The 12,184-nt window shown below is 46.3% G+C and overlaps 1 protein-coding gene across 3 annotated transcripts in view; it reads left to right on the forward strand.

Annotated features, from left to right (window-relative positions):
- The window catches only part of TNNI3K (TNNI3 interacting kinase), a 47,183-nt gene extending 35,152 nt beyond the window's left edge, over nucleotides 1–12,031 (forward strand). For 2 of the 3 annotated variants that reach the window (XM_085231674.1, XM_085231675.1), the window contains 5 exons: nucleotides 667–776; nucleotides 5,110–5,169; nucleotides 6,729–6,898; nucleotides 9,689–9,768; nucleotides 11,354–12,031. In XM_085231674.1, coding sequence (XP_085087800.1) covers nucleotides 667–776; nucleotides 5,110–5,169; nucleotides 6,729–6,898; nucleotides 9,689–9,768; nucleotides 11,354–11,424 — 491 coding nt within the window. In that variant the 3' untranslated portion in view covers nucleotides 11,425–12,031. Of the gene's footprint in view, nucleotides 1–666; nucleotides 777–1,142; nucleotides 1,784–5,109; nucleotides 5,170–6,728; nucleotides 6,899–9,688; nucleotides 9,769–11,353 lie in introns of those variants that run through there. The other variant, XR_014885234.1, reaches the window with a different exon arrangement.
- Nucleotides 12,032–12,184: the final 153 nt, after the last annotated feature.

The raw sequence follows: 12,184 nt of genomic DNA on the forward strand, positions 1-12,184 counted from the left end.
GCCAGTCGGTGCTACATTGCAGTGCCTTTGGTGAAAAGAGGGAGCATTCCTTGTTGCAATCTTAATTTACTCTGCATTTGGCCTTCTCTTTTTTTCGTGGTGTCTGCTAGGCAAAGCATGATTCCCAAAGTACACTCACCAGAGTGCAGCCGACACTAGGCAAGCTGTGTTTGCTGCTTCTGTCCGTGTTTAGTCACATATCACAGGATTTACATGATATTAGCACTCCGAAGCAACGGTGTGCAGCCAAAAAAACTGCAGTAAGAATAAACCATGGCTGAAATTATTCTTATGGCAAAGACTGTGGCAATAATGGGATATAGCTGAAAGATTACAATATTGTTGCTATCTCATGGTTGCAGTTATATGCTCCCTGCATATTCCACATACTCCGACTGCAGGTTATTTTTTTAGGGCTTAACCAGAATTAGATTGTCTGCATCCCCACCCAGCCGTGACCGTAATGTCGTTCCATTCAGTGCCACGGATTGTCTTAGCTGTCTGTAGAAACAGTTTGGACCTGGAGCCTCTCTAAGCTACAGGATTTACCCACGGGCCCGGCGGTTACGTGCTTTGCGCCCCTGTGTGTCAGCAGATAGGCTGTGCTTTCCTGGGGGCTCCGCAGCTCCTGGATGCTCACCTCTTTGTGCCGGGCTGTTCCCGCAGCGGCGGCGGCGGCAGACATGGCGTACCACCACATCCGCCCGCCCATCGGCTACTCCATCCCCAAACCCATCTGCGCGCTGCTGATGCGGGGCTGGAACGCCTGCCCGGAGGTGAGTGCAGCCCCGGCCGTGGGGTCACATCTGGGCGCAGCTCCACGCGCCCCGGAAGCGCACTGAGATGAGTTCTGCAGGATGCGCTGGGACAGGCGGCGGTGCGGGCTGAAGGCGCAGGGGGTTGGTGGGCTGAGGGGGAGGCGGCTGATCGGCAGCCGTCCATTGGGAACTCGAGTGGCTGTCGTGCAAAAGTTCAGTCTTGACTTGCAATGAATAGAAAAGTACTTTTTTCTCTCAGACTTCTGAAGATGTAGTGAATTATTGATATTTTTCCATGTGAAAAATGAAATCTGTGTCATCAAAATAGTTGCTCTAAAAGTTATGCTAACAAGTGTAAACCTATTTTTCTACCATGTCCTAAAGCCTTTCTCTGATGCACTGAAAAGACATCAGCACGAGAGCTGAGCAGAAGACAAGAGGGCCTGAAGGCAGCAGCAGGGCCCTCCTTGGCACCGTCCCGGCTCCAGGAGCACTTATGGGCAGGACACGGGCACAGGCTGCAATCTCTCCTCTTTCTTCATGGCAGTCACTCTCAGCACATAATGCACAGAACTTCTCATTCTTTTGTGTTCTTTTTCTTCAGTTGCTGTTACGAATAACTCTGGGTTCTACTTTCCTTCTCTCAAACAGAGGTTAGATAAGATTAATGAGGATGTTGTCCAAGATGCCAGTCCCAGTAGGGCGATGGCTCAGTGATATGCTTTCAGTCCCTGTCCTGGTTCTGTCCCCGTCCTGGCAGGGCACTATGAGAAGCTGTACCTCCTTGGCTCTGTGCAGCACTGCTCAGCAACGATTAAAACATCGGTGTGTTACCAACAGTGCTTTTCTCCTAAAGCCAAAACATGGCATCATATCAGACATTGTGGAGAAAAGCAAAGCTGTCCCAGCTGAAACTAAGACAGACCCGCGCGTTTTGAAGTTGAATTAGGAACACTTGGGATCTGTTCAGAACTGATGTGTAAAACCTCGGGGTCCAACACCAGTCCTTGCTATGAGAGCATGCGGTGAGTTATAAGACCTGCAGCCAGAGGCCTTCAGTGCAGCCTGATGGGTGGGGAGTGCGAGGGATACAGGGAGACAGTGTCCTGGAGACTGGGTCAGTCCTCAGCAACTTAATGGGTATGGATGCTCTGTAAAGGAAGAGAACCAGAAATCTTGGTGTGCTGCCTAAATTTAAGATAGAAATGGTTAAAAGTTTGAGTTTGTGTCAAAGCAAACTAATGAGTCAAGCACAGTAATGCTTCGAGTACAAGTGCAACTTGCACAGTAAGGAGAGCAGGCATGGCTTTGAGCACTGTAAATATGATTGCTCACATTAAATTAATCTCATGCTGTGTGTTAGAGGTCATAAACACCACTTCCTGTTCTGGCCAGTTAACCTTCCTGTCTTATCTTTCTTTCAATTATATGCTGTGTTGTTCCGTTTGTCTCTAACAGTATGGGATATTTGCTGTCTGATTCTTCCCATCGCCAATACCGTTATTCAATTAACTGAGTAAAATGTCCTCAGCTGAATTACTTTTCATTTTTTTCTGATGATTTAATCAACACTTCTTTATGGATTCTGAGTTGGTGAAAATTCTCACTGCAATAATGCTAACATCTTTCAGGAAAACAGAGTCTGTGGTATTGAAGAAAGAAAGTTAGTGCTGCACCTTTCTCATGCTACAGTCAGAACAGTTTTTTAAAGACTGGTGAGATTCAGCTGATTATCCCAATTAACTCAATAGCACCAGCAATAAAGAAAATAGAATGTGACAGTGTTCCCTTCTGAGATTCAGGAATGAGGGTTACAGAAAGATATTCGCTTTTGCAAACTATTGCTACTTCTGCACTAAAGAGAACCAACTAAAGCAAAGCTGTAAAAATACCATCCCCAGACTGGCAGGGCCATCAGAGCTGCTGCAGGACTTTGTGGTGTTAAGACCATCCAAATACATCTACTAAACAGTCTTTAGATACTGTCCTTATATTGAGCATCAAATCTTCCAAAGCAGATTGATATCAAGAACTCTTCCAGTTCTGCATCCCACCTGTATTTCCTAACTGAATGGTTCGTGCACAGCTCTGTGTATTTGCATGTGAAATTGCATTTGCAACTGTGGGAGCGTGGGTGCCTGCTGGCACAGACCCATCAGAGCTGCCTTACTGATGGTGTTACTGCTCTGGCATTTGTTGAGCATCAGAGCGATGGGTTTGTTCACAGCATCTGAATCTGACAGTGTCACTCAGCAATGGAGGACGGCGTGCACCAGCTGAGGTTTATCTCCATGTAGTGTTTCTCACAGAGGATTTTTTGCCAGGCAAGTGACCCTGTGGGCTCCATAGGGCCATCTCTGCACATGCTGCTGCTGCAGTTGCATGCACGTTTTGGCACGTGGCCCTCAACTGTCTGGAGAGGCAACAAACCTGCTCTAGAGCGGGTTAGCTGCACTAGGAAACACATTGGAGGAGAGGGCTTTGGATTTGTTATCACTGCTCTGTTTGCTTTGCTGGCACTGTGTTGGCATGCAAGGACCTCACTTAACAGTAGGAGTTCCAACACATATTAATGGGAAGAGATTTTGGAGCTTCTGTAATTTTCTGGTGTTACAGAAGCCTCGTAGCATCTGCTGCTTTACATTACTGACCCAGGGACTCTGGCTTTGAATTTCATACTAGATGCAGAGCCCTGGAGCCCCTCTTTCAGTTAGCTTAGCTAAGAAAGGCAGGTAATAGTGTGCCTGAACCCGTCCTTGCTCTGGATCACTGAAAGCTTTCTTAACTAAAGCATGTGTGAAGGTGCTGTAGCAGGACAGTGCAGAGGGAGGTCGGTGTGACTCTGGGCTGCCAAACAACTTCAGAGAGCTTTGCCCCCTTACTATAGTCTGTGCTGTAAGCTTATGTTTCAGTTTGAAGACTGCAGGTAGAACGTGTTTGGTATGGAGAGTATGGTTAGCTATTTTATTTTGGTGCTATTACTGTTTTCTGGATGCTTGAATACACTCATCTTCCATTTTATGAACTAATGTTACATTACACATGAGGGGGCAGTTTGTTTGTTTTATTCCATGTAGCTATAAAGCAGCTGCTAATAACCATCAGCAAGTAGCTCCCATTCTGCTTAAAGTTATTAATAAGATGTTATATTAAACTGTTGACTTAAGCGAGCAGTATGTAACAGAGTCACTATAACTTGTTAGCAGTTCGCTGAGCACCAATAAAAATAAAACACCCTTTTGGAATTTTAATGCACTTTGCTGCTCATCAGCATCACTTCATCTTCCTAATGCTTGAGAGCTGCATGGCAGAATTAGAAGGCAATTGATAGCGCAGTGGATAACTCAAATTTTGCACAAAATGTAAATGGATTTTTCTAAAGGCCTTTTCCTACATGAAATGGTTTTACACCCAGTTACTGAGACTTTGAATTATGTCTGAAGGCCTCAGGAAAGTTCCAGGATGTCCAGGGGATGAACGAGGAGAGCCTTTAGTCCATGCAGACAGTATCTGTCCTAAAACCGCCAGTACAAATCCCAAATGCTGCTGTGAATTCACTGTACGGATTAAAAAGCACTTGTTTTAAAGTGTCTCAGCTACACCATGTATGTATCTACATGCATAATAATCCCTGACACAGGGATGTCACTCCTCATAAGGGGAGAGGCCAAGTGCTGCTAATTAATCATCATAGCAAGCAGAGCAAACAATATAACTGAGCAGTGAAAAGCATCACCTAACTATTCTTTGTCCAGTAGCATTCTTTGTCCAGCATTGCACTGAAGGTGCAAAGATATTACTTGTCTCCGCTTTTATTTGAGCGGAGTCACCTGTTAAGGGAAAGTGGTGAACTAAATGGTGAACTTTAGGGCTCAGTGGGTGTTCACTGGTCAGAATTCTCCAGCAGGAACCGTGCAAGCACACAGAAAGGGGAAGATACGGGTTTCCGTAAGAGCGAGTATTGCTCAGGAGCTCATCCTCTGATCTTCACAGCTGTTGCTATGTTAAAAACCTTATTTATGGGCAAAGAGGAAGCATAGCTCATCTATAAGCATAGTCAATCATCTACTGTTACTTTTACAGAAATGGCCCAACTGTTATTAGTTCAAATCTGATTGTTTTGGGAAAAGAATAATAATGTAGACAACATTAAACACACACCTCTTCACTTCAGGGCTCAGCACTGAACATGCAGTTCCCACCAGATTCTCAAGCAAACTGAAAGCAGTGTGATGAAATTCAAAGGAGGGGCATGGAGGGGATTTGTTACTCATCTGTCTGTGAGTCTGTTTAAGTAGAGAAGTTGCTCCTTCTATTTTACACAGCTCTGTTTTGTCTCTTACGTTCACAGGGTAGACCAGAATTCTCAGAAGTGGTCACAAAGTTAGAAGAATGTCTGTGCAACATTGAGGTAAGGGCTTCATTTCTTTTGTGGAGCCTCTGTGCCTATGATGTGTGCTCAGGAGTACAAGCAGCTAATGAGGAAAGCAGTGGCTTTGGAGTCTGCAAGCTGCTCCATCCTGTTGCAAGCCAGAACATCGCATTTCTAAGGCATGTTTTCGATATTGGGTTCATGGGTGCCAGAGGGAGGCTGTGGGAAACACACATTGCTGTGCCAGCAGCTGCTCAGAGGGAGGAATGCTGAAGGACACGCGGGCAGCAGGGCGCTGCACTGCAGGCCTCGGCAGGCTTGAGCTCCACGTCCAGCAAACCCAGGTCTGCTTCGTCTAAAAAGCAGAAAGGAAAAACTGGCTGGGACCTCTGGGAGAAAGGTAGAAAGAGAAAACATAAGGATGAACGCAAAGGCAAATTCCTCTGCGGCTGTGACAGACAGGTGTGTCAGCATTCAGCTTTGTGTAATAGAAGTGACCAAACGGAAACCAAACTTGATTCAGGGATGCTGTTTCTGAAAACATTTTCTGTGTGCTTATATATGCCTCAGAGTTAGATGAGAAAAAAAAATTCATTCCCCCTAAAACTTGTCACTACTCTTGATTTTAACAGCTGGAAAAGGCACTTCCACACCATTATGTTTCTCCACGCTCTGACTGCAGCTGAAGGTGTTTGCTCGGTGTGGAGGTGGAAGCTTTTATGTGTGGAGAAAACAACTGAGAAGCACTGAATCATGAGAAAGTGTTTCATCTCATGGAGCAGCTGGCTTCTGTGATACATAGGCAGCAGTGCATGCAGGAAGAAATCTGGGCCAGGAGCTTAGACAGAAAAAGAAGGGGGGAAAAGCTTTTTTTTTTTTTTTTTTTTTTTCCTCCAACCTGGAGAGTGAGATTTCAGCTCCATTGTATCCAGGGTAAAGCCTTGTCTGAGGGGAGTTTTAAGGAGCAATATCTGTAGTAAGTTAAATGCTGCAGCCAATGAAAGGATGAGAACTTGCCTTCTAATTCCTCTTTTTCTTCTCCTTGCTCAGCAAATCATTTCTGCTCCTTTTAAATCTCTCAGAATCCAGGTGTGGTGAGGACATGTTGCTCCAGCGAGGCTGTGTCCCTGTTGCTGTGTGCATTTATATGTAATGCCCTTACGTTCACACGCTAGCCCTGTGTTTGCACTGTCCCACCAGGCCAAACTCGCACCCCCAGGCACTAGGAGCGCTCGCACCATGCAGCACTGCCGCCATTCAGTACAGATGGCAGAGTCCCAGGCAGTGGCTCCTGTAGGGGATGCTGCAATGTCCCCTGCTGCATAGGGAACACTCACAAGTCACATTGCTCACGGCTGGGCTCAAGTAGGTCTTCCTGAATTCATACAACCCCAGCTTGAAAACCCGAGGTGGTAATGAGCCAACCATTTGGTTTGGCAGACAGCATCCAATGTCCTCAGCCGCTGAAAGTCAAGAGGCACTGTTCTTTTCAGCTGAAATCTAAAGGCAATACAGGGCACGCAACTTGCAAGAGCTGAGGAAAAAAATAATACGCTGTGTGTATTAACAGTGCTTGTTATGTTTTTGTTTAAATGCAGTTGATCTCTCCAGCTTCCAGCAACAGCAGTGGTTCCCTGTCTCCCTCCTCGTCCTCAGACTGTCTCGTTGCACGTGGAGGACCTGGCCGCAGTCACGTCGCAGCTCTGCGCAGTCGCTTTGAGTTGGAATACGCTTTGAATGCAAGAGCTTACGCTGTCTGGTCACAGAGGTACGTACCTGTCATTGTGGGCAAGGAGGGCTCCTGCTCCTAAACAGCCATAGCTCTTCCCAGGGCTGCGTGGCTGCCTGCCTTAAATGGGAGTTCTCTGTAGCAGGGATTGCCCCTCACTGCCAGGTAAGGCCGTGCAGGAAGCAGAAACACCCTGGGTTATGCATCACACAGCAGATTCCCTTCCAGCGCTGACTGGAAGAGAGTTTTTGCAGTTCTGTCTTCTCCTGTAGCTGCTATAGTGCTGTGCTCTGGGTTATCTGAATGCTGAGGAAGCTGTCCTGCTGTCAAAACAACATCTAAGCATTTGCATTTTTCACATCAAATAATAGAAAATTGAGGATGAGAGGGAATGGCTTCAAGTTGTGCAAGTGGAAATTCAGATCGGATGTTGGGAAAAATTCATTTCCTGGAAGGGTGGCCAGGTGCTGGAAGGGGCTGCCCAGGGGGCTGTTGTACTGAGGGATGTGGGTTAGTGGGAAATAGTGATGGTAGGCAGGTTGGACTGATGAGCTTGGAGATCTATTTCCAACCTCCGTGGTTCTGTGATTGCATGATTAAGGTTGGAGAAGACCACAGTCTGGGCTTTAGGTGAAAGTGTCCAGGCTGAGGAGAAGACAGACAGCAGCTGGGCTGTCCCAGCAGACGCAGGGCAGCAAATACAAATGCAAAGTTTCTTCTTTAGGGAAACAAAGGGATCTTAGCCTCACCAAGCATTGCTGCTGATGTTCCCTGGGATCCTGGGATGCATCCTGAAACTTATCTTTCTAACAATATATACCCACAGAAGGATAAGAGTTCAGGCTAGGTTCTGTGACAAGGAGGCAAAGGGGCCCATGGACCCATACTCTGGGACAGTGGGGGAAAGGAGGGGAGATGGGCCTGGGTGAAGGATAATGGCAGCAACGAGCTAAGGAGAAAGAAAGAAAAACCTTTTTACTAAATATAATAGCAGAATGTGAGATAATACAATATGACTGGAAATGAAGCTAGTAAATGAAATGAGAGGAGTTTGGGTTCAGAAGCTCTCTGAGTGTAATGCTGTAGGTGAAGCAGTCAGGGAGCACTGAGGGCACAGAGGACAGCCTGGAGACCCCTGCTCTGCTTTGTCTTTCCCTCCAAATGAAAAACAGAAGCAGAAAAATGGAGTCTTCTGGGAGCTGTAGTTCATTCTTCCCTTCTGAGCCTAAGATGCCAGAATTATCAGCAATCTATGGGACTCAGCGTTAACTCTTTAACTCCCAGCACACTACGTGATGTTTTGATGTGGAATACTGATGAAAAGCCATCATCAAATGGTGACAGCTCCCGCTATTTTCGTCGCAAAGGAACATGTGGGTTCTGTGCATTTCTGTAACGCTGACACTAATGTCTGAGGCCAGTACCCTACTGCCTGGTTCTGAGGGCAAATGTAGCAATCTGCTTTCTCTGTCCCATGCGGACTGAGAGTAATGTGAGAATGGAACGGTGCTCTTAATCTGTGCCAGAGGAGCTGTGCTCTTAGTCTAAACTTTACCCTTTAGCACCACTTAGCAGTCAGAAATTGTAATAGCAGAGCCCTTGTTGCAGTTAACATGGGAATTGAGAAATACGGCCAGCTGAAATGAGGGTGAGGCGGATCGGTCACTTGCCATTTGGGGGCTCAGATGGAGAGGCGGAAGGCAAACACGTGCAGGCACTGAAACGTTCCACTTAAACAAACGACACCCAAAACGTTCATCTGGCAACGTAAGAGGTCCCTGGAATTGCTTTGCCATACAGACAGGAGGTGGCAGTGGGGGCTGAGTCAGGACAGAGGAAATGTGAGCCAGCCTTTTATTTTCTGTGAAGGGGCAGATGGCACTCCTGAGCGTAATGGATGTGCAGGAAAAGAATAAGAAAGTGGTGCATTTAGGTTTCAGTGTAGCTGCATCAGAGGGAAGCTGGGAGCCTTGTCATGTAACTCAGTGCTCTCCATAACGTGCTGAGGTTTGTCAGCACACCAAAAGGAGAATTTCTGTGGTCCCAGCAGTTACTTAAAGTTGGGAGCTTTTGTTGCATGTCCTGCCATACAAACTAACAACAAATAGCACCCAGGAAGGCTTACCCAGGGGCACAGCACTCAGCATGAAGGGAATGGTTTCTTCACTTTTTCAAGTATACGTTACGCTGATGTGATTAACAACCTCACTTTCTGATTGCATTTGTTCCTTAGGGCTGTTTTTTCCTTTCTTTGTTTTGGAAGTATGATCATTTTCAGCAGGAATGGGCCATGTTTTGGGGTTTTTCCTGGGCTGTCTTCTGTTTCCAGCTGCTCTGATGCCTTCGTGGCCCACAGAGTGCAGCATGCAGCTCCACTTCACCACAGAAACACCTCTGATGAAAGCTCCGTGTACCATGGGTTGAACAGCCATGACACCCAACTTGTTTGTTTCTTGCCTTGTAACTTTGGCTGTGCTGAGCAAACACAAACCTCCCTCCTGCATGGTAACTGTTGCTATGTGCAAAGCAATGAGAGGTGGGCTGCTGCAGCCTCGTAACGAGTTGGATGTAATAGCAATGCATTTTAATTGTCTGACAGGGCAGCTTAGTGTCAACTCATGACACTACGGATGCTTAATGTTGATGTTTCACTTCTTTCCACATTCAATATTCCCCCCAGAGCCTGACGACAATGTCTGACGATTAATGGTCTCTTTTTTTAAGGAGCTGGTGTATTCCACAGGGCTGCCTATTCCTTCTGCATCTACAGAAAAAAATCTGTGACTTGTTTATTCTTATCTAAACTGACAGCTTCTATCTGATTTGCAGCACTGGGCAACACCTTTCTCAGGGTCTGTCTTTGGATGACATGAGAAGAAACTTCCAGTACCCTCCAATTGACAAAAACGGTGAGTTATTGCAGAATATTCCTCCTAGCATCTCACTATGGTTAAACAAGGCAGAGCTGCAGTTTTCTAACAGCCTGATAAGAAAGCTGATCTTCATTACACACTGCTAGTTACAGCCAGTGGGAGTTTGTGAGGTCTCACCCCACTCTCCTGCAGCTCCTGACCCCTTTCCCTCTGCACCCTAGGCTTTTGGAGATGATCTCTCTGTGCACATGGATCTATGAATAAGGAAAGGATGTGGCATTATAGCCTCAAGGCTGCTCCTGTTTGTTTGTTTGTTTTAAAAAAAAAAAAAGCTAGACAGTCCTATTTCTAAAGTACCACAGCAGCAGGAAGCAGCATGTTTCCTTCTCAGCATTCTCACTCCTCTCAGAAGACATCCCATGGTTCTGCTCCTACCAGAACAGAAGTTCTGGTGGCTCCTTCCCTTTGTTGTCTTGACTTTCCATCCCATCACACTTGAGCATGCTTTTATGCACTGCCACCAAGGCAGCTTTCTGCCACTTCCTAGTCCCTGTAAAACTCTTGCTAGATAGCCCTCGTTCAGGTCTGAGCTTGCAGGCAGCAATTTGGAAGTCTGCTTCTTGCCCCCATCTCCCATTTCCGAATGGCTTGTGAAGTCAGCAGCTGCTTCTTTGCAGTTCAAATGTATACAACCTTTAAATGGCAGATGAACATGTAGATGGCAGAAGGGACTCTGACCTTAGGTAAATCTTTCTTTCTTAGTGTAGAATCTAAAAGTCGGATGTTAATTTCACCTTGGTGAGAGCTTCGTGCACCTGAGGCTCAGCTGAGCATCCAAGAAATGCCTCCCCTGCTTAAAAGCAGCTTTGGCTGTGTGCAAGCTGTCAGCCAGTACAGGGTTTGTGCTTAGCTGTGAAGCAACAGTAAATCCCTGCTCAGTAACTTACTGTGCAGCAATATAGAAGTGGGCATACCTATTGAGAACATGATTTTGGAAAGGCTCCAGCTGCCATCTCACAGTGCTGCCCATTCCACCAGCACAAGCTGATCTGTTTGCCTGAACAGCCTAAGATGTTTCAGGGACATGTTGACAGGATCTCACTTCCCCGTTTATGTGGTGGCACAGCCAGAGCTCATCCCCTGTGAATGCAGCATTCAGTGAGCAAACCTGAGCACGGAACACTGCAGTTACCTTCACCTTGTGACAATACCACAGATGGTGCTTCCTGGGTTTGCCCAGAACCTCACAGACAGTCTTGCTCTTTCCAGCCCCCCAGCCAGGCATGACATTCCAGGAAACCCTGCTTAGCATAGCAGGAAGGTATTTTCTGACATGATCACTCATGGTTGGCAGTGGTGCCAGGTATTTTTAATGTCAGATTCCCCCTGTGCTATTAAAACAATGAGATTCATGGTTTTGTGCACTCACCAAAGCTTCTTTGTGCCTATCGTGACCTCTTCCCATTTAGATTTTTCCTCTGTAGATGAGGTTGGAGTTTTGCAGACAGCAAGAAGGTAGCAGCAGGGTCTGTGCCTATATTCCAAAATAGCATGCACATCATTTTGTTGGCACTTCCACCCCCATGTGAGAATGTACTGAGCTCTGCTCTGCACCTTGCAGGTTACGTGTCGGATCCCATGAGCACCATGAGGTTTCACTCCTGCAGCAGCAGCTTTGAGGAAAGCAGCTGACAGCACAACGCCTTCCTGCAGAGAGCTGCCAGGACCTGAGCAGCAGGAGTCGGACTGGGCAGCCCAGAACAGAACCACTTCAGCTGCTGGTGGTGAGCATCCCCATGATGAGCTTTGTGCCATCACCTGCTGCTGCTGCTGATGTGGAGGAGGCAGGTTCTTTTGGTGCTGTGTATCTGATTTTAACAAAGCTTTTACTAAAATCATATGCTTCAGTCTTCCAGTAACAAAAAAAGTAACACAGGCACTCCAAAACAAACCTTTAACCAGAAGGAAAACCTGAAATGAAGCTGGCTTTGGAAACAGAATACAGAGCAGGGAAACGGACTGTAGTTACATCCATACCAATATGTGCCCACTTATGGCTGCTTTGTACCATCTCCTGGTAACATATCATTAGCAGACACTTGAAAACAGGAAAAACTTTTATGGGATGAAAAGTCTTTACCTGGCCATGTGCTTGTAAACAACTTTACTGGTAATTAAAATAGCTGGCTCCTTGAAGAAAGTGATGTTTCTGTTAATTGGTCTCTACGTTTCAGGGGGAAAGCATGTTGTACAGCAGTGATCATTTACCAATACAAATGAGAACTCTGCAAAATGTAAATTACTGAACAAAATCACACAGAATCACAGACTGTCAAAGAATGGAAGGGTCCTGAAAGGATCATCCAGTCCAATCCCTCAACTAATCCCAGCTAGATTAGGTCACACAGGAATGCACCCAGGCAAGTTTTGAATGTCTCCAGGGAAGGAGACC

This window comes from Meleagris gallopavo, chromosome 10 (genome assembly GCF_905368555.1).
Source record: "Meleagris gallopavo chromosome 10, MGAL_WU_HG_1.1, whole genome shotgun sequence".
NCBI lineage: Eukaryota > Metazoa > Chordata > Aves > Galliformes > Phasianidae > Meleagris > Meleagris gallopavo.